Genomic DNA, 25,071 nt, shown 5'->3' on the forward strand with positions numbered 1-25,071 from the left:
TTGCCTTAGCAAGAAAGAGGGTTTCAATCAATAAGAGACGGGCTGCCTTCTTTTTAAATCTTTATTTAGGAATACATCAATCAAAAGCTTCAATAAAGTGATTTAAGGTCTCCTAAACTTAGTTGTGTCAAGGAAGAAAGTCAAGTTGTGATTCTCAGGGCATTGCAAATATGTTTCCTACAGTAAAAATCAGCCCCCCCCCCCCCCATACAGCAGCTCCTGAAAACCTGAAGAGGCAGTGCTGCTGGAAATAACTCTTTGTTTTTCTTGTTTCTTTGCTGGTCAGCCCAGATCCGTGAGTGTTTTGCCAGGAATGCTTCTGTATGGAAGCTGAGTCATGGTAACTAAACTGGACCTGCAGTCACCCAGGGCTCATGAACTTTGTGCTAATGCCCTTCACCCTTTATCTGCCAACAGCCCATAAGCTGCTGAGCTTTGAGAGTAAGTTGCTTAACTCCAGATTCAGAGACTTCCTCTGTTTCTGACCTCTCCAAGCCCTGCATTACAAAAGGACCAGTATAACTCAAGTGCTCCCTTTTCTTAACCTCCCTTTTTAAACAACCCAACCTGCTTCCCAGAGGTTATTTTCAGTGATGACACCTGCATGAACGCACAGCCCACAGGCACATACTGACTCACAGAGTCTTCAAGCATTTCCCTCATCGTGACTTTACTTTGCTATTTACCACAGCAAACCTCAGTATGTCGCAAACCCATCTTCTAAATTTACTTTTAACAGAGCTGTTGCAAATGGCAGTGCAAGGACCAGCATACGGCTGGCCTCAGAGCTGCTGTCAGGATGTGCTCTTTCCCACCTTCTTCTCCTGCCTCTCGCTGAAGTATTTCCTCTGCTCCTGTAAGGCTTGTTCCAGCAAGGGCATATTCAGCCCTTCCACGCAGGTCAATATTCGTGCCTTTACCACGGGACCCTCACCTGGGAAAAACAGGAAGTTTCTTTATAAAGAAAACCAGATGGACCAGCTTGGAGGCAAACAGAGAGGTCCCTACAGGCAGCATACTGCTCCAGCTGGCCAAATAATCATAGCCTGAGAACTTGCAGGAGACTGGACCAGCCACCAGCGTGAGCAGCAGGCCCAGGAGCAGGTTAATTTAGTTATGTGCTTTCCTTCTGTAGGCTACAAAATGCTGACACCGTGCTCTCCGTGCACTGGGGAACACTGAGCCTAGGACATGCAATGCCTACCATGCAGCATCTGTTTACTTCGTGACTGGATGAAGTTTGGATTTCCCTGTCTGAAAAGCACCAGGGATGGGTTCTAAGCTCATTTCTGAATGCCTCCATGCAGACGAGGACAGAACAAAGCTGGGCTTAGAACAGGCTCAATGTTGACTATAACTGACAGTTTGTTAGTAGCATTCAAATGGTAAGAGAGATGCACAAAAGAGGCCAAACCCTGGCAACACAGCCACCATCTCAGCCTGCTCCCCTTCCACCCCTGCAAAATGGGGACAACTCGCTCCTAAGCTGTGATAAACAAAGTAGTATGTCTTTCTAAAGGAACTCTGCAGCAGTGGCTTAGCTGGTTACTCACTCAATGCCATGTGCAGTGTGGTGTTCCACATGCCACTGAGGGTTTCAATGGTATGAATGCGAATGCTTGTTGCCAGGTGTGGGCAAGACAACACTTGGGATTTGCTTCCCAACCGCACAGCCCAGCCCAGATCAAGTCCCCAGGTAAAGAGCCATGCAGCTGGAATAATGCTCAGGGCACCCAGGAAAGGACGTAACAGGGTGCCCTGTTACACAACAGAGCCTGCTCCATTCCTCACGCCCCATGTTTTGAGGGCAGGGATATAATTAGAGCCTTTCAAGGATGGCAAAGATCAACCCCCAGCTCACAGTGAGGTATTGCTGCAATCAACCATGTTTGGAGTGAATATGATATGGTGGCTGGCAATGATGCCAGAAGGTTCCACTACAGCTTTCACCAACCCAGCGATGCTGCTGGGGTGCTTCTTTTTTAGAACAAAATCTGTGCCAGAGCATCAGATTTTCACCAAAATAATGGTGGTGGCTCTTCTCACGGTCAATGGGGAGAGACAGGCTGCTCCTGCCCTGAATCACATGCTTGTGTGACTAGAGGCTTGCCTTGGCCAACGCCAGCCTCAGTGACAGCATCTCACCGTGCACACAGGGAGCCATGAAGAAGCTGTTGAACAGCAAAGGGCACTGATGCCTGAAGCATTTACCTTCCCTATGTTCAGCCTCTCCCAGGACCATGTAGCGAGATCCCAGCTGGGCTTGGAATGGCTCCACAAACTTGGTGTCCACACAAACCTGGTACTGAGCTGAGCTGTGCTGAGCGGTGAGAACAGCTTCAGACCGGGCCAGGTCATAGCAGCATAACCTGGGAATGATTGATTTGGGAAGCTCAGCAGTGCAGAGATACAACAATTACAAAGGGATTGGGGTCAGCCAGTGAAAGAAAAGCCTGGCCTGCAAGGACAGCAGTGTACCCTTCTCACCTGCCAAACGTTCTCAGTGCCTCCCCTTCTGGGACTGAGCTGTTGATCTCCCATGGAAAGTAATAGACACCAGCACTTGGCAGCATCTCTGTAAGGCCTGCAGTAAAGTGAAAGATCTGAGTTCATGCCACCCCAGTACCTGACCTAGATACCTGGTGACACTGCCCCAAAACTCTGTCCTTCATCAGGGCCTCCCCACCCAGAGGACTGCAGGAGCTTCATAGCTTCTCTGCTGAGCCCTGCTGGCAGCTCAGTGCACATGCAAAGCCCCCAGCATCCCGGCATGAAGAGGGGCTACCTTCCCCTACCTTCCCCCTTCCCACAGTCCAGCATCAACAGCAACAGGCAGCCCACCAGATCCTCCAGATCTCCCTAGGCTATGGATGGGTTGAGAAAGGTTAAGTAAGTGGGAAAAATAGTGACTGAGAAGTTCAGAGAGTGTGAGGGACTGAGATGCAGGAGCAGACCCAGCTGCTGGGGTGATGGGGTACCACGCAGCAAGATTAGGATCCCAAGGCTGTTCTTATGCTGCAGAATAAGAAATTCTGGCAGCGTGTGATCCATACTTGGATACAAGCCCACCTGGCTTCACCAGGAGTCTAGGAGGCTTTAGAAGGCAGCAATGAGTTAGAATGATTCACACCAAGACAAGACTTAAGTGGGGCCTCCAGTATGGAGCACATACATGCTAGCCAGTGCCATAGCTAGGCTGTTGCTGTGCCCCAAAGCGGTTTCTTTTGGCACAATTTTTCCTCTGATCTCCCTTGCAGGTGGCCTGTGTTTGGCATGTTTCCATGCTCCATTTATTGTTTTACATCCTGTTTTTTGCCCCCTGGGGGGGACCCCCAAAAGCTGCACAACGGCCCAGGTATCCTGCAACGCAGACACAGGGGGCCACCCCAGCAGCTTCGAGGATCCCCCATACTGATTATGCAGCAGCAGCGACACAGTGAGCTGTAAGCCTGTGGCTTTAATGCCTGCTCAACCCATACATTGGTCAGGGGTTGCAATCTTACAAAATGCCCCACTGCCATCCTTGATGTGGGAAGCCACCGAGACCAGGGTGATCCTACTCACCCCGTCCCTGCACACCCCTGGGTGCCTGGTCTGGTTGCCCCGAGTCCCTGTGCAAGGCCACGAAACCCCTCTGTCAGGGTCCCAACCAGGAGTGATGGAGGTGGATCTCTTCCACGCAGTCTGCAGCTCCCTTCATCTCCACCTTACCTAACCCAGATTTAAAAAGCAGGTTCAGTTCTACACCTGCCTAACAGGGCAAAGGCTGTCCTACACTGCTCAAGCTGTGCAGCACGGTGGGATCAGCCAGGAGTGCAGGATGCTCAGTGCGCATTTAATGCTCTTTTTAACACATGCCCAACCTATGTGCCTACTCAGTGCACGATTTAATGCACATGTAACCTCATCTGCATGATGCTGCATGTGCATTTACCAGACACTTGGCCCCGAGTGAAGCACGTTACATGCAGATATATATACACCTAATGCAACACTTAATGCGTGACCAAGAGCAGCACGCGCTCTTAATGAACCACAAAACGCCTGGCTGCAGGTGGCTGTAGGTGCAGGATGTTACGTGCAGTCTCAATGCGCTATGCAACTGATCTTAAAGCTCTTTTCCAGCCTAGCCGATTCTGTGCAATGCCCAATTTCATGCCCGTCCGTCCAGCGCAGCTCTCTGCGCGCAGGTCACTAAGCCCCCGCTCCAAGACCTTTATCTATCCGTCCCCCGCCTGCAGCCCGCGGCCGGGCCCCTTTAAAGCGCGGTTGAACGCCCCGGCCCGCACTGACCCGCTCCCGCTGCTCGCCGCTCGCACCGCCTCTTCCCGCGGGAGCGAACGGTCACGTGGCCGGGCGTGACGTGCGTGAGGGCGTGGCTTGGTGGAGCGGAGGCCGGAGCCAGAGGGCGCCGGGGTTGGGGCCGTGCGGAGCCGCCGCCGTTGCTGTCCCCACGATGATGAACGCGGACCTGCGGAGGGAACGCGCCGCCGCCACCTTCCAGCCCGAGCTCCTCACGCACATCCTGGATGGCGGCCCCGACCGCACCCGCCGCCGGAAGGAGCTCGGTGGGGATGGCCCCGGCCCGGTGACCCCTTACCGCTGAGGGGAGGGCGTCCTATGGGGAGCGGGAGACAGCTCGAGAAGGGCTGTGAGGGGAGGAGAAGGTTTTAGGAGGGGGAATCGGGTGTGTGGGGAGGCGAGAGGCTGCGGAGGGAGAGGGAGGCCCGGTATGGGGCTTCTGAGGAGAGGGAAACCCGGGGACAGAGTGGGAGGGGGGAGGATGTGGGGAGAGGGGGACCTGGGGAGGGGGCAGTGGGGAGGCCGGCTGCAGGGCAGGGAAAACCTGGGTAGGAACTTCTGGGGAGAGGGGAAGCTGCGAGGAGAGGGCTTGCAGGGGGAAGGGTGTCTGTCTGATGGGTTAGACAGGAGCAGTGTTGTGTCCCTGTGTTCTGCCCTTCGCTAAAAGTATTAGGGTGGCCCTAATAGAGTAATGTCCTACCTCTCAATTATCCTTTCCTCCAGAGGCAACTTCCCATGGGCATATTTCTGGGCCCTTCTCCCTTTTTTTCTTTTTAGTACGCTTGTGCCCAGCAGTACATGTACAACGTGATTGTCACTCGCCATTCCCATGATATGTGAGATTAATGACAGCATACCGACATCCTCTTCCCAGCCCACACTGGGATGAGGCTCCCAAAGGGTTGTGTAACTTCAGTGCCAAAGGGGACTGTGGCTTCTGGGTATCTTGGTTTCCAGTTGGAATGGTTGGAGTAATAGATGTACCCTTTGCAAGGATCAAAGTTCATGAGGCAGCTTTTCTGGCAGTAAGGGTGATTATCTGAGGCTTTGAGATAGTTATTGAGGGGCCTTGCAAGTAAACTGAGGGCCTCATAAGTGAATTACCCTCCTGCCAGGTGTGGTTTGAATTTAAGATGTGTTTTATGTGTGGAATGGGAGAATGCCCTGTTGCTAGAGTCCCTTTCTCCAAGAGCTGTGATATCTTTCTAATTGCATTAGCTGTTGTTATGTTCTGTTATCTGTACCCAGAGATCCAGCAAGTGAAAGGCTGAATCATTTCTCACCTGCTGCCTGTTGAGGTTTGTGGAAGCTGAGTTTGTTTCCCTCTTCTCTTCTGTCCCCAGAGGCCTTAGTTATTAATGACCCTGACTTCCAGCATGAGGATTTGAACTTCCTGTCCCGCAGCCAGCGCTATGAGCAAGCCATCAGGAAGAGCTCTTTGATGGTGATGAAGTTAAGAGAATATGGAATTGCAGACCCAGAGGAGATCTACTGGTTTAAAAGGTACCTCGCTATGGAGTTTGCAGCTTGAATCATCATTAAGGGTGTTAGAGTTGGGCTTTTTTGCTGTGTTTGCTGTTTAAGGAAGCTCAAGACCTGTACAAAAGCCTCCTGAAGATTTGGCTTCAGTACATTGCCGCTGAAAAGCTGAATATTGTGTTATCTTAGATTTTTGACTAGAAATGCACCATTAATAATCGCACCCTGTTTATTATATATGGTGCAGAAAGTAAAAAATAGGACTCGTAGTCTGATCATTTTTTCTTTTCCAAAAAGAAATAAAAATTATACCAAAATATTTTGAATCTGGACAGATCTGATGAGGTTGCAGCTTCTAATGAAATCTCTTAAAACTGATTACTTCACTTTGCACTTAGACCTAATAAAGTTGCATTACAGGCATAGTTGAAAATGTGCCAGGATAGCTTATATGTTTTTTGTTTATAACTCTCTCTCCTATCTCCCTGCTTCAGGCTCCTGGTGCTGTAGTGGTTCCCTTTCACCTAGAGGCATTTTGTTGTATCTGACCTTTATCTGATACTATTACCCTTGGATTAAATTTATAAAACTGCCCTTAACATCCGAGTTTGATTCTTTGCAGCTTGCAGGGAACTTAGTTCCTGACTTTGATGTATTTCTCCCCTTAGTTCCGTTAAACTCATTCTCATATAATCAGACAGAAACTGCTTAACAGAGGGAGATTGCACAGCTCTAGACACATCTGGACATACCATGAATACTCTGGCACATTAAATGAGCATTGCAAATGAAATAATGCAGTGGTAGCATCACAAGCCCCCTCTGACTGGATTTGTGGGAAAGCTGTTGTTAGCCTCAGGGCATGAATATTGGGAGTAGCGAGCTGGAATCAAATTTGTCTGATGGAGTTTGAATTTCAAAGAACTTGGTCTGCACTGACCTGCTTCATGAAAGCTCTCATGGCAGTAATGGAAATGTCATTTGAAAACTGGCACTGGTGGACAGTGACAACAAGAAGGAAGTTCAGTGACTGCATTGGGTTATTCAGGTACTACGTGGCAGAAGTTAATCATTAGAATTTTTCCTATATGAGGATTATTGGAGGTGATAGGGAAGTTTTTTAGTTATTTGTATGGAGAAAACTCGGAGCAGCCTATCCAGCATGCCAGCTGGCAGACTTCACCAAAGCTTGCAATATCAGTGCTGTCTAATGGTAGCATTACTGACAATACTTTATGAAGACAGGACTTTCTGAAGTAGTCAAATGTTAGATTCTCCTTTTGTCCTTCCATAAACTTATTTAGAAGTCAGCAATTCTTAACATTAAATGGATGAAAGCTTAGTATTTCATATAGGTACCAAATATCACATCCAAGTGTTACGTGCTGTGAATAGTTAGGTGTGACTAGTCAGAGCTCGTGATCCAAAATCAGCTGAAACCATGAGGAAGGATTACTTCTTTCAGAGTCAATTCTAACTGTGGACATTGAGGATTTCAAGAGACAATTGCATTACTACAGGCTGCATTTTCCAGTATCTTCTGTAATAACACAAAGAATGAAGAGCAGCACGTACACTTCTTGCCTGCAAGTGGAATATGTTTGCTCTGAAAACTGTGTTCTGTTCATATTCCTGATTTCCTTACTTTAACACCTGGTGTTTGCAAGGGAGGCTGTTTGCTTTGTGCTGCATAGAAAAGGGAAGAAATGAATGGATTATTTTTCCATCCTTAGATTTCATTTCCATTTCAGTATCTGTCTCCACTTTCTCACCTGCTGACTGCCAAACACTTTAAGTTTAGTGAACCCCACCCAACTTGCAAAACTTTATTTGGGACTTTTTTTTATAAGGGCCTTTATTTGTGTGAAAGCTGACGTAGAGAAACTGGGGTTTTGTTTTTCTGAACTTGAAAATTGAATGGGTATAATGGACATACCTTAGACAAAGTTATTGAAATAGATGGAAGTCCTTGATTCACGTCTCAAGTTGTATTTATTGTGATTGACCATCAGATTTTTACATATGGAAGCTTAAGATATTTTGTCATCAATTCCCTGTGCCTTGGATTATCCCCAAACAGCAGGGACAGATTATTCACGTATGCATATTTCGAATTTTGAGCTTGTTGCTTTCCTGTGGCTTTTCCTGGAAGCCAGAGCTTCTCCAGGGAGCTTTGTGTTTGACTGACTGAGTTTATAGCTTAATTTATGAAGAGGAGAAATGCTTGTTCCTTCAACTGTCCTGGAGATGAACAGTTGTTGCTGCTGTGACATGCCCAACAGAAAGCTCCTCCTTCGTGTTTCCAGAGGGCTTTGCATTCCAAAATGTAAGAAGATCTATCAAATACAATGAAAAATCATTTTTATTGCTTTTTCAGCTAGTTCTTCATGTCTTAACATGTGGCAACACTGCAGTTGCTGCTGTGGCTACAGCTGTTGAAGGCCAGCAGCCTAGAAGTGCCAATAGTTAAGATTTTCTTCACAGTCTGGCTGCAGGAAAGTGTAAGTCAGTGTGGAAAATGGGAATTGTTCTGTGCCGCACAACTCTGAAGAGAGCAATCTTGTCAGTTTTAATTCACCTTCAAGTTTAACCTTCACTGAGGAAAAGGGGAGTAAATGAAGAAGAGAAAAACAGTTGGGAGAAACTGGGTCAGAGAAGATCCGAGAGCTGCAAATCAACAGATTATTCCTGTGTTCATAAGCATTGCATGAATGTGGACTTCCCCTGTGAGAATTTGAACTTCTTATTTTGAATCTAGTGTTAGGACCTGGAGTAGCTTTCAGCAAATCAAACCAGCAAAAGCGTAGTAGGGCCCTATTAACCACTGCTGAATTAATTTGGAGTTGGATGAGTCTTTTTGATACAGCTGGAAAAGGGATTTATTACCGTAATATCTATTAACACTGAAACCCTTCATGCTCTTCTTTGAGAGGGTTACCTCAAGAACCACAAAAAGCTAGAAGAGCTTGCTTCCAGATTGTGCTTAAAGTAAATGGCCTCATTCTGTGACCCAGTTCTGCAGCCTGAGAATCTTTGCAGTTGTTCATTTAGCTTTGGAGTCTCTGAAAACATAGACTTTGCTTCTGTTGTACTCTGTTTGCTGATAGATACACTGTCAACACTCACCTCTCCAATACAGTTGTCTTTTACTATGTGGGTGGTGTTGGCTGCAATGAAATCGATGAAGATCTGTTATTGATGAAGTAGTGTGTCCTTCTCCCATAAGTGGGTTTGGAGCTGCAGCCCTTCTCTTGACTTGCTGATTGTCATGACAAGTCTGACTTCAGACTGACAGGGCCATTGCTCATTGATCGAATGGCTCGTGCCACATTCAGTCCTGATGTAGCAAAGTCCTCGAACAGTTACACGATGCAGCTTTTGGGGAACAAGCTGTGGGAATGTAGAAATTGGAAGGAGTAATCATTTGAGAGAGGAAAAAGAAGGAAAGAAAACCTGTTGTTCCTCCCTTCACAGCAAATACCTCTTTTTGTTTGCCCTGAGTCACAAGGAAAATGGGATTCTCTCTGTCTTTCAAATTGTTAAAAGACACATTAAGGAAATCCTAAACATTCCATATGGAGTATGCAGAGATGAGAAGTTTCTGCTGTATATTAGCTTTCAGTTCTGCTTTAAGCCTCGTTAATGCAAGAATGCTGTGTGTTTAGTCAGTGAAATAGCATGACCTTCTGACACAGGGATGTTAAAGTATTCACTCCCAAAATGTCATTCTTCTTACTGCTATCAGAGAAGGTCCTAGTTAAGCATGAAACATCTGGCAGTTGTGATTAAGCATTAGTCATAGGCAATGACGGCTGCTGGTGGGACCTTCATGATTTTTCTGGAGTATTACCTTCAGAGCAGCAGTGTCTGACCTGCTTTCTCTGACAGCAAAGCATGTGCTGCACCTTTTTCACAAGTTGTTTCAATGGCTTTTGAAAACATGCAGAGAACTGCACAAGCTCTTCCCAAGCCTCCCTGAAGCAGTGTATTTCATAGTCAACACTTGGTTTCCCTCTGTGGGTTTATCCTTATTGGGCCCAAGGACTAGATATCAAGTAATTATGCTGTAAGCAGTGAGGAAGTGAAGGGTGCTTCTGTTGCTATATGGGTCTGAGAGTAAATAACCTGTGTAGGAAACCACAGAAATGCTGAAAAATACTCTTGTCGGGCTGTCCTTGTAGCATTTTTAAGGCCTTGGTCACCGTAAGTTTGACTTGGAACCATGTGCTCCTGTAGGCAACAGAATATTTTCTGGTAAGAACGCTGCTTTGATTGCAAACACTCTAGACACCAGCTTGAAGCACAGTTAATATCTTGAGAGCCAGCTTTAGATTGTATGATTGGTTTTGCTTCTGGAACAATCCATCACTTTTTCAGTCTTGTCTATTTGAAAACTGTTCCATTTAAAACGCGCATCTTCAGTATGCAATTCAGTGGAGCTTGAAGAAGCTTTGTCCTGCTTTCTCTTACCCTACGGCTGAGCTCCACAGCATGTGTAAGGGATGTGGTTTTGAATTAGTATGTGCTCTCTGCTCCCAAGCACTTATTCCAGTCCTGGTGTAAAATCCCAGTCACAAATGCTGCTGTAATTTGACAAACTGTGCATAGCATCTGCTATGTAATGTGGATCTGTGTTGGCAACAAGCTCTTTAATATGCTCCCTGAGCAGGTATTAGTACCTTGGGATGGAAGGATGTATCTTTGAGTAAGTGGGGAGTTCTGTTCCTGCAGGGCAGTCATATTTTTCCTTCTCCAGCTTAGAGTTAGGATGGAACACTTTTGTGTACAATAGATTGAAGGTGAAAAAGCTGTTCAGACTGCAGAATGTTGAAGGGAAGCTGTTATCATTTACTACACAGTTTCTACACAGTGAAACTTTCTAGTATGTTTGTGTTATGGAGCTGCTTGTAATTAGGAATGTACTTTGCCTGCCATTGTGGCAACTAAATTGCTAGAGTTCTCTCATGAAATAACTTCTATTTTGATGAGGCACACCTAAACTGTCTGACTTCCTTCCATCCCCTCCAGCACCAGCCTGTAACAGTAATTTTAATTGAAGGTGAGTTCTGTATTGGGTAGAAGCAGCTACATGGAACACAGCACTCTTCTGAGAAGACTTGGTCACCCAAGAAGCTTTTTCCTTTTCGATACGTAGTGCTTGTAGCTAATAATGGCCTAGTTTTAGGCTACCAGCAGCAGTGGGATTTATTCCCACCAAGCCTGAGAGGTGAGGGAGAAGATAACTTGATTTTCATGTCCTCAGTTTAGAGTTCGCCTTGAATCTTTCTAGATTTTTTTTTTTCCAGTTACACAGTAACAGCAGGATTCCTGGGTGAAGAAAATGCCTGAAAAAAAAACCCCATTTATTTCCCCATCAGCATTGCTTCTGAAGGGAGCTACAAGGATGCTGGGGAGTGACTCTTCATCAGGGACTGTAGTGATAGGAGAAGGGGTGATGATTTTAAACTGAAAGAGTTTCAATGAAGCAGGAAAGAGTTTCTGAAGCAGAAGTTCTTCCCTTTGAGGGTGCTGAGATGCTGGCACAGGGTGCCCAGAGAAGCTGTGGCTGCCCCATCTCCGGCAGTGCTCAAGGCCAGGTTGGACAGAGCTTTGGGTGACATAGTGTGAGTTGTCCCTGCCCATTGCAGGGGGTTGGAACTGGATGATCTTAAGGTCCTTTCCAGCCCAAACCATTCTATGATCCTGATGCCTCCTGATTTGGAGGCTGACTGTGGGACAAAAGAAGAGGTTGCAATAGGTAAAGAAATTATCTTATTGTAGGGTTGGCAAAAAGCCTTTCAGACTGAGCTCCAGATCCCTCTATTTCTCTCCTGTAGAACATGCTTGGGCAATTTTCCTGAACCTTTCGGTCTCCACTTCAGCATGTTTCAAAAAACCTTAGAGACCCAAACGACTGATGCTCAGAAGGAGAAATGGCTGCCCCTGGTCCATGGAGTCAAGATAATTGGCACCTACGCCCAAACCGAAATGGGACATGGTTAGTTCCCTGCAGGGATCAATGGGTAACCTCTGTTCTATAACTCCCTTTTGGAAATGGATGATGCTCCCTAGGTAAAGCTAAAAGGGGGAAAGTAAAATGGGTTGGTTAACTGTGGGTATTTCCTGTGTGGTAGGTAGACAGCTGCTTCATTTCACATCCTAACAATCACAGAGTTAATTTTGGTCTTTTCCAGAATGCACCTTTTAGCTGGTTACTGACTTTGTAGTTGTTTACTTTTGCTTTAAGGTGAGGAGGTGGTTCTGAGCTGTGGGAGTCTGAATTTCACTTGAACTGGTTTGGAACATGCTAGTCAGCAGTACTGTGGTTTTGATTTTTTGCCTGAATTTGGGTCACATATATCTTGGTTCTTAGTGCATGACTGCCCTGCTTAAACAGGTCAGAAGTACACCTTCAGATGCAGTACAGCATGGTGAGGTTGTACAGTTTTGGTTTTGAGAGTAAGATATGCTTTGCCCCAGGCACTTTTCTTCCAGATCCTACTTGATTGCTGCTGTACAACATCATGGAAAAATCTTGGTTTCAAAGAAGAAAAACATCTGATTCCTGCTGTTGTTGAAAATGACTCATTCTTCAACTGGAAGAACATTTAATGGATCAGAAAACAGTCTTTTAGCCCTGAACCTGGAATTATGGCTGTTAAATATGTGCAAGAGTAGTTCAGCAAAGCAAAGACTCCAGTGCTTGTGCTGGCATCTAAACTTGGAAAGTGGGATACGTACAAGTCTGGACAACTGCAGAAGTTAGCTGGTGATGCCAGTTGCTGTTCACTTACAGCTACTTGTGGTAGCCGAAATCTTTGTAAAAGAGGCAACAGAGGGAATCCTGAGTCTGTTCTGCTTGGGAGAGATGGAATGAGCAAACCTGGCTTAGCACCCGTAGCTGAGGCACACCTGGGTGGCACCAATAAAATCCTGTTGACCTTCTTTGCTTTATCACACCAACTTCTTTAAATCAGACACGCATTCACACCAAAGCGATTTGTTCTACTTGCTATTTCACATCAGATCATTGCACTTCTTTGCCTGGTGATGGTCTGGTTTGCTTATAGTTCATAGTTTTCATGTTGTTTGATGGTAAAATTAGTAGTTTGACACTTAATAGGGCTGATATGGTGATAGTGTGGTAAAGTCTCTCCATGCTGAATAATTCAAATGCAACTGTTTGGTATTCCTGTGGTGGATGTTGAGTATCTGAACTATTTTACTGGTAAAGCTGCTGCAGCAATTGTCACTGAGCTCTCCTTAATTTAATCCTGATAGTTAGAAACTGGTGATATGGAAACAGACCTCTGCATTATTGAGTTGAATCCTAGCCTGGATGGGTTACTCCGTTTTATCTTAGTGAACTGATTTTAATCCATAATGAATTCGTCTCTTGGAAAAAAACTAAAGAAAGAGAAAACACAAATAGCACAGGGCTGTAAAAGAAACCAAAAGGAGTATTGACACTACTGTACTGTTTCTACCTGGATCATAGCTTTTGCTAGTAAATAGGATTTTCTTTCAGTCATTGACTGTCAGCTGTGTACTTCTTACCAATACTGAACTCTGTTATTCCTGATAAGCCATTAGTTCTCTGTTGAGCTTGGTCTCTGCTCAGTCAGAAAGCTTAGGAAACATTGCTACTAGGTTTATTAGATGGTTGAATTTATTTGTAGGTGTCTGAGATATCAAAGGAAAACACTACAGTTCTTAGAAAGCAGTAGAGGTAGAGCTAGTTCCTGTTAATATGTGTTTAGAAGTAACATGAGGATGTGTTCTTCCCACTTTGCTAAGAATGTCAGCTGAGTTTGAGCTAAGTTCAGATCAGTGCTCTTTCCATAATGTACCTCTTATTTAAATCTGTGTGTTCCTGTTAGACCTATTTAATTATTTCATACATAAATGAACCAGTTGGACAACCTCTGTACAGGAGGTACTGATCCTCCATCTATATCCCTGCTCTTTTAATACTCAAACCTATCAATATTTAAAGGTTTAATATGCATTTAATTCTGTATATCAGAAAACCTTAATAGACCACTTACTAATAATGGTGTTTGACAGAGCTTGGAGGAAGAGTAGCTCTAATGGAGCATATTTAATTGGAGAGACTGTGCTGGTTGAAAAATGTTGGCTTTCTTGCCAAATTGTTTGTGTTCACAACTTTGATTTAACACTTGCAGAGCACTGTCCTTTTAAGAGAGCTTTTAAACATAGCTAAAGTTGAAGGCGTTGGAATTGAGTGTACTCTAATCGCACCTGATCTTTAAAAAAAAAAGAGAAGATAGGTAGCATAGACAGCTAGGACATGCCTTTTTAAAATAAGAAAAGCAAGCTCAGTTGAAACTTGGCTCACTCAGCTGGATAAACTGAGAGTTCTACCTCATTCTACCCTGAGGAAAAAGTGGACTTCATATCTTTCTTTATATCTATGAAGTGTGGTGCACCAAAAATACAGGAATGCTGCAAATGCATTTTATGTAGCATTAGCAGGAAATACTCTGCAGGATGTTTATTTCAAAGTAAGGGCAAGTTGTTCAGCTTGAGAAAGGACAGTGCTCTGGTTTCTGTAATACATTTGCTGAATTCTGATTTACACCTGAATCTTTCTTTTTTTCCTCTTTTTGTCTCTTCCTGAACCTCCACCATAATCCTCATGCTTGCTTCCTTCCCATAACATTCCCTTCACACTCCCGTCCCATGGCACTTCTTCACAGCTTTGTTCATCGTGGACGGCCTGAGCCTCTGGACCTTCATCTGGGCATGTTCCTCCCCACCCTTCTCACCCAGGCAACCCCAGAGCAGCAGGATCGCTTCTTCATGCCTGCCTGGAACCTGGAGATCATTGGCACTTATGCCCAGACTGAAATGGGCCATGGTACAGTACATTCACTAAATGCTCTTTCTAAGAATGGTTTGTGTTCAAAGGAGTCCCCTGCCTGGGAAAAATGGTGTGTGTTTCCCCCCTCTTCACATGTGCAGCTGGGGCTGTAGGGAAAAGTGGACTGCTGGATTTTTTAATGGATCATTGTGCCACATGCTGTTTGTCTTTTTATTTCCTAGGGGAGAGTTTAGTGTCTGTAGCTCTGTAGATGAGCATACTGAATGCTCCTGTTGTGCCATTCAAACCAGTATAGACTATCACATGTGGCTGTGGTGATGTCAGTTTGATGACATCTGTTCATTTCTACACTTACCATTCTTTCCAGTGTGATTTCTGTTTTTCTCTGCTTAATAGTTGGTGTGAAGACAAAAGAACAGAGCTTTAAGGTACTGAAACAGATGCTAAAAAGAAAGGCATTGAGTTGCTTGTCACCCTGGGACTGACCTTGGACCAGAGAACATGTGGATGACTTGGTTCCAAAGCTCATGTTTTGTGGGGAGCTTTATTCACCCAGTTCTTTAGTTCACTCCCATGTGTTCTTTTTAATTGGACCACAACATGTTTTTTTAATTGTCTGTCTCAAGTAGACTTTGTTCTCTACTGCTTTTCCTTTGCTTTCAAGCTTGAAGTGGATTTTGATAACTCCAGCAGTATTGTGATTGCAACACTTTTAATGCAAGTTTCAAAGGGATGATATTATGCTTTGGGGACCTTGATTTTTGACATCTGAGAGTTGCAGATGAGAATCATTTTCTAAAAACGAGCAGGATTCATCTTTGTGCTGAAGTGAAATGTAGAGACTGAATGAAGCACAAATTAACTGCAAGCCTGTGGAGAATGTCCTGCAACTTAGTGAGGTTTGAAGATCCTTTACCAGCAAAGTAAGGCTATATTAAACTGCCTGTGGAAGTCTACCATGAACTCCATGCTTTGGAAATGTGGTTGCATCAAGGTGATAAAATTTTTATGTTGAAGCTTTCATGTAGAGTCACTAGCTCTATCAGTCCATACTCAGGAGTGTTCACAGCTTTCTAGTTCAAGCAAGTAGGCCCAGTGATTTTGGATTTACATGTGTAGGAGCAATGCCACTGCTGAGGCAGGTGTGTGTGAAGTGTAAGGAGTTGGGAGTAGAAGACAAAGACGTTTCCTGGATTGGTTACCTTCATCTTTTTGCAGTGTCTTCATCTACCTGCATCAGTATCCTAGCATATTCATGCTATATGTGCTGTCTTGGAGCTATGGATGATCTTGTTTAGGAGAAACTGCTCCATCAAGTGAGGAGAATGTAGCCTGATGAGGGAAGGAAGAGATGAGGGGTGATAATTCTTTCGTCTTGTGCCTGAAATGTAGATGATTTTTGTTTTGCTATTTAATCAAATTGCAGTTCTAGTGACATCCAGGTGAGCATGTTTTCTTGGACCTTTTGAACTGAGCTTCTGGGGTGTGAGAGAAAAAAGGTGTCAGTTTGGAGGTGCTTGGAAAACTTGTCTTAGACCACTGGGGGAAAAAAAAACCAACAAGGACATATTTTCTGAGAATTAGCTTCAGGTCCCAGAATATGGTCTGACTCTCACTTGTTCTTCCTGAATTGGTTGATAATTAATCCTTTATGTAGCCTAAAACAAAACTTCAAATTTGTACATTACTACTGGAGTTCAACTTCCATTTGTCCAGTTCTGTCCTTGTCTCTCTTGTGACTGACTTTCTGCCAAAACATTGTGTTTTGCTTATTTTTAGGAACTCATCTTCGGGGTCTAGAAACTACAGCTACTTATGACCCTGCTACCCAGGAATTCATCCTCAACAGCCCCACTGTGACTTCCATTAAGTGGTGGCCTGGTGGACGTAAGTGCATCTCTGTGTGCCTAAATCTGGAATATGTATGGCAGAGCTTAGGGAGGTGATGTCCTGCCTGTTCTGTCTACAGGATGGTGGCTGAAAGACAATCCAAAGAGTTGGGTGAAAGGCAGTTCCTCTTGCGCAACAAATAACAGACTTGGCAGAGCCTACTAAAACCTTGCATTGTCTGTGTGCTCTGATTTGTTTCTCAGAATCATTCACACTCCATGGATTTGGTGTAATTTTTGACTGGTTGTATCAGAGTTTAGACTTCCTTCGGCTTCACTGACAGGTTTGCCAAGGACTTGGTATTGTATAGTCAAGAGAATCATATTGTGCAGCTTTCATTGACTTGAGCAACTTTTTCTAGCTGTAAAATTCGGCTGATAACTGATGTTGTAAATCCAGTTCTCTAATGCATGACATGCTTAAGGTAATCTTAGATCCTGCTTTAAAGAATGACACTCTATGTATGGGATTATGTTTGTTTTTTTCCTTCTGACTCCCACTCCTTTTGCAGTTGGAAAGACATCAAACCATGCCATCGTTCTGGCTCAGCTCTACACCCAGGGCCAGTGCAAAGGGCTGCATGCCTTCATTGTTCCCATACGGCAGCTGGGCACCCACGAACCTTTGCCAGGTAAAACTTAAGGAATATACCTGGAATATGATAGATGTATTCCTCTCCACCTATATACAGCTCTGTGTATCTTCTTGATGTATGTGGCTTCTTTCAGCAGCTGATTTCAGTAATGGTTGGTAGGTCACAAGGCTTAAAGGAGTCTTTCTTATGACTGAACTACCACCGAGTCATTTTTCATCTCGGGCTTTCAATGGGAAGGTTAGTTTGGAATTTGATCCCAGTGTTTCCCAGATCTGCATTCTGTGAGGCAGCATGTCCCACTTTCTGAAAGGGAAAGAGTAACTTTCATCATCGTCTAGCTAGAGGTGAGCTGTGGATGATCTTCAGAAGTAACTGCCCCAGTAGGAGGACTGCACATATGAAGATCCCCATGTTTTGATGTCCACTTGTTGTGGTTCAACCTGGCAGCAGCTAAACACCACACAGCCATTCCCTCATAGAATTGGAAAAACATAATACTTGTAGGTTGGGATAAAAACAGTTTAATAGGACAGAAAAGGAAGAGGAAAATAACACTAATAATAATGATAAAAGAATATAGAAAGCAAGTGATGCACAGTGCAGTTTCTCACCTCCTGCTGGCTCATCCCAGCCAGTCCCTGACAGCAGCCACCACCACTGGTCAGCTCCACCAGGTTTTATTGTTCAGTGTGACTCCATATGATCTGGAATCACCCTTTGGCCAGTCAAGGTCACCTGTCCTGGCTGTGTCCCCTCCCAGCTTGTTGTGCACCCCCAGCCTGCCTGCTGGCAGGGCAGTGTGAGTAGCTGACAAGTCCTTGACTTGGTGTAAGCACAGTTCAGCAACAGCCAGAACTCCAGTGTGCTGTCAGCATTGTTCTCATCCTGAATCCAAAACACAGCGCTGCACCAGCTACTAGAAAATTAACTCTGCCCCAGCCAAAATCAGGACAATGCTTTCTCATCAAAGAGATGAATGTCCTTGTTGGCTGTGACTTCTAAAAATCCCAGGACTGGCTATAAAACCAAAGTCTCTTTACTGGAGAAAGCTCGAACCTCTCGTGTGATGTTTAGTTCCCATTTCCTAACATGGCTTTGTCTGTGGCAGGTATTACAGTGGGTGACATAGGGCCAAAATTTGGTTATGATGAAATGGATAATGGCTACCTGAAAATGGACAACTTCAGAATTCCTCGGGAAAACATGCTGATGAAGTATGCCCAGGTAAACCAGTGCATTCCAGCGTATGCTGTTAGAAATGGACACTTCAAATGCTCTTGTGTGGTTGAATTGTGTACCAAAAAGATTGTAGGTTGCTTCTAAGTGCTACTTGGTGAGTTTAGAACTTGACATGTGAACATGTAAAAGGGAGGACACTTTAGAAACCAATAGGCTGTGGTTTGTTTCTTTTTTCTTGGTAGGTTGAACCAGATGGCACCTATGTGAAGCCACTCAGTGACAAGCTAACCTATGGGACCATGGTGTTCATCCGGTCGCTCATTGTAGGTGATTCTGCTCGCTCACTGTCTCGGGCCTGTACCATTGCCATCCGCTACAGCGCAGTGAGACACCAGTCTGAGTTGAAGCCAGGGTGAGTGCAGTGAAATAAGAGTGGCCTTAAGTGCTGAGAGAAAAACCTCAAGTACTGGGGGGAAGAAGGACTATGGCTGATGTTTGTTGTAGCACTTGAAAGTTTCAGAACACTTTCATCTTTCATTCTTGACAAGTGTCTTCCCCCTGCCAGAGGCTTTACTGTAGAGTCTTAGATAGTCTGGCTTGATATGGCTGCAGCTTGGACTCTAGAACCTACTGAGAGTTGACTAGGGATTCTGCAGCAGTTTGTTAGTCATGGGCACACTAACTCATCTGTATTTTGCTCTAGCGAACCTGAGCCCCAGATCTTGGATTATCAGACCCAGCAATACAAACTCTTTCCTCTCCTGGCAACAGCATATGCTTTTCATTTTGTGGGAGCCTACATAAAAGACACCTATCGTCGTATTAGTGGAGACATCAATGAAGGGGATCTGAGTGAGCTGCCAGAGGTACTGTGTCCTCTGCAATCAGAGGGGTGGTTTTGGATCTTACCTAAGGTTTCTTTGTAGCATGGAAAAAAAAGGTCTCAAGCCTTTATGGCTTTCACTCCTGAGATGACTTGTACTGCTTGAGATTGGGAGATCCCAAGCCCAGTATGTGCTTGTGACTTCTTTATTTGCACTATTCATTTAGCAGCCTTTTATTAAAAAAAAAAAAAAGAATTAATGCACAATGAGAAAGCTACTGTGACTATATTCTTTTAAAAGGTGACTTTCAGGAATGATTGCATATTGCTTGAGAGCAGAGTTAAGACTGGTCTTAGGCTTGTCCTGTAGCTCCTTGATTGTCCTTCCAGGTGACTAGAGTGTTGATCAAAGTTATCAGTACTATACTGAAGGGTTAGGGTTGTATAATGGTACTTTTCAGTTAGGGATTCTGTCTGAGATCCTAATGTAACAACAGGCAGTTGAAGAGAGTTTTGTACATACAATGCGTAGAGACAGAAAGGATGGGCTACTCAAAAGAAGTCTTTAGATGTACAGAGGTATTCATAAACTCTTCCTCAGAGAAGAGTTCTTAGAAGATGAATCAGAACCTGTGGGACAGTGGAAGGATGGTGTTGACTCTGGTTTTTCTGGGAGCCACAGTACTGGGCATGTGGGCAAGCTAAAACTGGAAAATAAATATCTAAACTGGCTTTGCTTTTGTCCATCAGCTCCATGCACTGACAGCAGGGCTGAAGGCGTTCACTTCCTGGACTGCCAATGCTGGTATTGAGGAATGTCGGATGGCGTGTGGTGGGCATGGCTACTCTCGCTGCAGCGGCATTCCTGACATCTATGTCACGTTCACCCCATCCTGCACCTATGAGGGAGAAAATACAGTCATGATGCTGCAGACAGCTAGGTATGATAGCTCTGTCCAGAGGCGTTCTTGCCTTGACATTATGCTCTTGGAAGTGATGAGTAGAAGAGTATCCCATTTTACCTTGAAACTCTTCTCTCCTGTTTCTGTCCCTTGCCCTGTTTTTGACAGAAAATAAGCCTGCAGCTGTTCCTCGCTAGTCTGAGCCTACGTAAACTGACTTCATTCAAATGACTCCTGTGTAAGAGTTGCTGTTTGTCTCTATTTCCAGATTCCTTGTCAAAAGCTACACCCAAGTTAGTTCTGGGCAGCGGGTTACTGGCATGGTGTCCTACCTTAATGATCTCTCCAGGCAACGTATCCAGCCACAGCATGTGGCTGCCAGGACTGTGACTGTGCGTCTTAATGATCCAGTCAGCTTGGTAGAGGCCTACAAAGCACGTGCTGCCTGGTGAGTTCACGCTTCCCAGGCTGAGCCAAGCACCAGTCAAACTGTGTGTCTCAGGAGGGGATGGTGATGCGCTGCCCTGTCAGTGTTGTGGTTTGCAAAGCTTTGCTCCATGTGTTGCTGTCAGGTAGTGACAGGCTTTACCAGATTAGGGTCAGTGTCAAGTGGTTTTTGAGGTTAAAGAGGCTCCTTAGCCCCTCTGTTCTCTGTCCCATTTTGAAGTATCTCTTATTTGCATGTAAAGTATATTTACGCATACAAATTTAAACTGCTGAGAGATCTGGAGAGAAACAATCCTGATACTAAAGCCTGTTGTGAAGGAAGTGTGAGAGTAGGACAGATGCCTACATGGAGTAGGTATTCAGGCAGCACAGATGTGCTATCCAATGTCCTCTTACCCTCTAGCTGTGTTCTAGCTGCAGGAGTGATGACTGGTGATTTAGAGCCACAACTTTTCACTCAGTTTATTCAGTTGTGGCACATGATCTCAGAGTAGTTCAGATGTGTTAGACTGAAATTCATGTGAATACAGTGTATGTAATCCTGTTACTGTAGTGTTACTGTGTAATCTGGTTTTCTTCCTTTTATGAAACAGGCTTGTAGAAGCTGCAGCAAAGAATTTAGAAGCTGAACTGAACCACAGGAGGAGCAAGGAGGATGCCTGGAATAAAACTTCTGTTGATCTTGTGCAAGCATCTGAGGTGAATGATGTGTCTGATAAAGGAAAGCGCTAGAAGAACTTCTCACCTCTTCATGAACCTGACCCACTTTCCTTTTTGTTTCTTGTAGGCACACTGTCACTATGTGATAGTGAAGCTTTTCACAGCAAAGCTGGCTGAGATCAGTAATGCAGCAGTCCGTGCTGTCCTGACTGAGCTGTGTCTCCTGTATGCTCTCTGTGGAATCAGCAAGAACACAGGGGACTTCCTGCAGGTTGGTGCCTTCCTCCAACACTAAATCTTTTAGAGCCAGACTCATTGTTTGCAAAGATGCTTTAAATGTGGAGTTGCACGAGTGCTTAGGGCTAAGTTCTGTTGACTTCCAGAAGGCCATTAGCAGTGCAGGTCTAATGGAAGGCTGTTATCAAGTTTTAATGGCGATCTGCTACAGAAGCAGAGTGGGATGATAAATGGTAACGTGGCATCAGTCTAGGTTTGCTTGAGTGTTTTGCAGTTGGTGACCAGGTGCTGTATGTTCGAAACCAAGGAGTCAGTAGAGGAGATGCATGTTAGACTTCAGTGAACGGGTTTATATTACCAAGTGTTACTTCATTCTCTCTGAGAATTGTGTTTTTGCAGCACTGTTTTACTTTGTCTTCAGGCAGGCACAATATTTTGTCTCCCCATTTTCCTCTTTGCTGCTTTTAGTTCCCTGAAACCAGGCTGAACTTAATATACACTTATGCATACTCTTCAGGACGCTTGCTACTGAAGTAAGTTCAGGCACTCTAAAGAATGAGTCTTCTACCCAGGGTTAAATAGCTGGGCAGTGTGGTGGGTTATGGTAGGCAGCTCCTTTTGCTTGTGCACAATGGCAAATTTGATTACTTAGAACTTGGGAAAGAACACCAAAATCCACTGTTCTGTGAACTGCTGCGTTTGGGGGAAAGGCTGACCTGTGTTAGAACACAGGAGGGGAGGGTTCTTGTGGCCTGGATTCTCTTCTGCTAATCTCTAGTTTTCACCCCCCAAGGCGGGTATCTTGACTGATGCCCAAGTTACTCAAGTGAAGCAGCATGTGAAAGAGCTCTTGGCTGTGATTCGTCCCAATGCTGTGGCCCTGGTGGACTCCTTTGACTTTCATGACAGTCACCTGGGATCGGTGCTTGGCCGCTACGATGGCAATGTCTATGAGAACATGTTTGAGTGGGCAAAGAAATCCCCACTGAACAAAACAGAGGTAAAGAAACCTTACTTCTTTGTCGCAGGCCACGTGTGCCTAGAGAAATAACTCACTTTAGAGTTCTCTGCTGAGACCATTGGATCAAAATGAATTGATGAAGCGGGGAGAAAAGTCACTGGTGGTAATAGACCAAAATTAGCAACCTGGCTTCTGCTCCTCTGCTTTGAGTATACTTAGTTCCTCTCCTTTGTGTACTTCACATGCACCCTGTGGGACACTTCAGAGTTTCTCACTTAAGAGGGAGGAAATCATATGTTCCACAGGGAAACAATGGAGTCATCTCATGGAATTTAAAAGCAGTTATCACTTGCTGTTAATTCTGCTTAGTGACTGGAGCTGTGAAAGTCCTACCTACTTCCTGGCAATTCTGCCAGTGCCTTCAGGCAATAGTAAAGACTGGAGAAGAAGATAAATTGCTCCTCTGTAGTACTTCAGTGTCAGGTGTTTCATGTCTGCATCTGAGCTAATAAAATGAACTGAGCTAGGAAGAGGCAGTGTCCTTCTTCCATCAGCAAAGCAGAATTCTAAATCTTGTCTCAATGGCCTTTGCTGCCTTTATCTGATTTGGACAGACTGTATCTCCTATGGTGGGCTGCCAGAGACTGCAGCTGTAGTTGAATCCCAGCAGAACTTGCTCCATTTTATTGAGTTCCTGAAGTCAGTGGCACTTAGGAGCTTCTTTAGCACCCTAGGAGACCTCTCCCATTTGTATTTTAATTCAAAAGCCACATGGTCTGTATGGATGCGAGATACCTTGCATTCTTTTCTTACAAGAAAGGTACTGGGGTGGCTCTTTTCTTGGGGAGGATCTTTATATGACGTGCTTTGTGTCACACAGACACTCAAATACAGGAGTTAGCTGGCTGATCTTGCACCTCCATTGTGCCTCTGATTCGGATGTCCTTGGTATAAAACCCCACTGCAAGATGAGAGGAGCTCAAATGGTTTAAAGATGAGGCCTGATCTGCTTGTAACCACTGTCTCCTCTTACAGGTTCATGAGTCTTTCCACAAACACCTGAAGCCAATGCAAGCCAAGCTGTGAAACCTGCTGTTTTTTTTCCTGAGCTGAACACTGTGTCCTTCCTTCAGGCACCTAAATCAAAGCTCTCAAACCCTGGTAGCTGTAGGACAGTGAAGAACTGTAGCCTTTCTTTCCACTTTTCTAAGTCGAGGAGGTGTTTGGGGAGAGTGCATAGGGATGGATGCCTGTTTTTAAAGTGCAATTCTAATGGTAAGATTAACCTTTTAGAAATCTGGGAAAGCTTTATCTATTCACACAAGGGTTGCTTTTGTGAAGCTGCTAACTGGAGACAAGTTGCTGTCAACTGGAAAGGTGGCAGGATTTTACTACTAGGTAGTCAAGAGCCCTCAGGCCATGGCTTCTAAAGAGCAGTTCTGTCCTCCCCAAAAAAGCATCAATGTCTTGATTTTGGTTTTATTTTTAAGATTGGCACCAGCTCTCTCCTTGTTTGGCAAATATTTATGCTCCCTAAAGCCTCCTGCATAGCTTTGTGCACATCAGTCTGCATGGGCACTCCTTTCCTGATGTAGCTGGGAAGGAAATGCTCATCCTCCCCTGGAGCTCTGCTTCCTTCATCCTTCCAGAAAACATCCTCATGTTTTCCAGTGCATCCTTTCACTGCCCTGCAGCAACAACTTTTGCTGTGTGCCTTCTCCATCGCTGGCCCCAGACTCTTAGTGTGAAGGCAAAGGAGGATATAGTGATGCTGCTCGGAGGGGGAAAAAAAGAAACGTTGTCGTAGTAAGCAGTAGGTGCTGCTAAGAGATATTTCGCCCTTCCTCTACCTTAGAGTTTTCATGGCACTCTCTCAAAGCACTTTACAAATGTTACGCAATGGAGATTTGATGTGAAAAACTACGCGGAGTGCTAGAAACTGCAGATTTGACCTGGAATGATGAAGCCAGTATCTGAGAGCAGAACTCAGTTGACCAAGGTCCTTGGTTCCTCAGGGAGGTCCTTCTGGTTTTTAAAGACATTCTTGAAGAAATCGACAATCCCAAGTGTCCAGTTTTTCCTGCCTGTGCATTTCCAAGGAGCTTTTTATGATTTGCTTAATTTTAGTTTTATATTGACTTGGGCTTTGGGCAGTGCTGTCTGGATTTAATGGGACAAAGACTGAACTTGTAACAGAACCTCCTGATGCCCTGGGATGTCAGTGCAACTGCCACTGTGCAAACTCATTGCTATTCCTCAACACCACTAACTCTGTCCAGTAACAATAAAAGCTCTCTTCATGCAGAGAAGAGCATCTCTGAGCTTCAACTGGTAAAAAGCTTTCAGTTTAGACCTAAATCCTGGAGTTGTGAGGAGCTGGTGCTCTGACAGCTTTGGTATCTGCTAGTCTCTCGTTTTGGATCAGTTTTTGGGATGATTTTTTCCTGGCACTAACAATGATCAGACCCAATGTTTGCCTCCACCTGCAGTAGGTGGACAGAAAGAGATCTTAAATAAAATGATTAAACTTGCCTTTTGGCTGCAGAGTCTTTCAGATTGAATGGATACCAGAGGAGGCAAAGGGGCCTTGCCTTCTGTTCAGTTGATAGACCTGTGGAGAGGTGATGGAGGAGCAGGTTAAAATTATATTGCTGGGAAGAGTACTGAGGAGGTATGTACAGATTTAATAAACTGTTTTCAGACAAAATGTGTCTATTTCGTGCACTGCCTTCAGGATCTCACGTCAAGTAG

The 25,071-nt window shown here is 44.8% G+C and overlaps 2 protein-coding genes across 5 annotated transcripts; one reads left to right on the forward strand and one right to left on the reverse strand.

Annotated features, from left to right (window-relative positions):
- Positions 1–47: 47 nt before the first annotated feature.
- TEN1 (TEN1 subunit of CST complex) lies at positions 48–4,304 on the reverse strand. Its single transcript, XM_062632229.1, has 4 exons — positions 4,299–4,304; positions 2,488–2,583; positions 2,212–2,369; positions 48–934 (listed from the first exon to the last, which is right to left on the reverse strand). The coding sequence occupies exons 2-4, from the start codon at positions 2,571–2,573 to the stop codon at positions 795–797; spliced, it is 384 nt and encodes a 127-aa protein (XP_062488213.1). The 5' UTR covers positions 2,574–2,583; positions 4,299–4,304; the 3' UTR covers positions 48–794.
- A 106-nt stretch (positions 4,305–4,410) lies between these two features.
- Positions 4,411–24,852, forward strand: ACOX1 (acyl-CoA oxidase 1). 4 transcript variants are annotated; one of them, XM_062632231.1, is made up of 14 exons: positions 4,411–4,568; positions 5,646–5,805; positions 11,619–11,779; positions 16,406–16,513; positions 17,028–17,147; positions 18,220–18,335; positions 18,533–18,702; positions 18,994–19,156; positions 19,864–20,054; positions 20,284–20,463; positions 21,056–21,161; positions 21,250–21,393; positions 22,153–22,359; positions 23,356–24,852. In XM_062632231.1, the coding sequence occupies exons 1-14, from the start codon at positions 4,457–4,459 to the stop codon at positions 23,404–23,406; spliced, it is 1,989 nt and encodes a 662-aa protein (XP_062488215.1). In that variant the 5' UTR covers positions 4,411–4,456; the 3' UTR covers positions 23,407–24,852. The 4 variants fall into 4 exon arrangements, with proteins under 4 accessions (XP_062488215.1, XP_062488214.1, XP_062488218.1 ...); XM_062632230.1 differs by lacking the exon at positions 11,619–11,779 and adding an exon at positions 14,502–14,662; XM_062632233.1 differs by lacking the exon at positions 4,411–4,568 and adding an exon at positions 14,502–14,662 and having other exon boundaries at positions 5,666–5,805.
- The last annotated feature ends 219 nt before the right edge of the window (positions 24,853–25,071 follow it).

Source organism: Pezoporus occidentalis, unplaced genomic scaffold, assembly GCF_034315485.1.
Source record: "Pezoporus occidentalis ecotype Australia unplaced genomic scaffold, CSIRO_AGI_Poc_V1 ctg387, whole genome shotgun sequence".
Taxonomy (NCBI): domain Eukaryota; kingdom Metazoa; phylum Chordata; class Aves; order Psittaciformes; family Psittacidae; genus Pezoporus; species Pezoporus occidentalis.

What these genes read in the sequence shown, in the direction of transcription:
- TEN1 (XM_062632229.1), bottom strand. Translation starts at nt 2,573, where the DNA reads ATGCTGCCAAGTGCTGGTGTCTATTACTTTCCATGGGAGATCAACAGC. An exon ending in GCACTGAGAACGTTTGGCAG is followed by an intron (nt 2,370 to 2,487) that starts GTGAGAAGGGTA and finishes AATCATTCCCAG; the next exon opens with GTTATGCTGCTATGACCTGG. An exon ending in AGAGGCTGAACATAGGGAAG is followed by an intron (nt 935 to 2,211) that starts GTAAATGCTTCA and finishes TGTTTTTCCCAG; the next exon opens with GTGAGGGTCCCGTGGTAAAG.
- ACOX1 (XM_062632231.1), top strand. Translation starts at nt 4,457, where the DNA reads ATGATGAACGCGGACCTGCGGAGGGAACGCGCCGCCGCCACCTTCCAG. An exon ending in CACCCACGAACCTTTGCCAG is followed by an intron (nt 17,148 to 18,219) that starts GTAAAACTTAAG and finishes TGTCTGTGGCAG; the next exon opens with GTATTACAGTGGGTGACATA. An exon ending in ATCTTGTGCAAGCATCTGAG is followed by an intron (nt 21,162 to 21,249) that starts GTGAATGATGTG and finishes TGTTTCTTGTAG; the next exon opens with GCACACTGTCACTATGTGAT.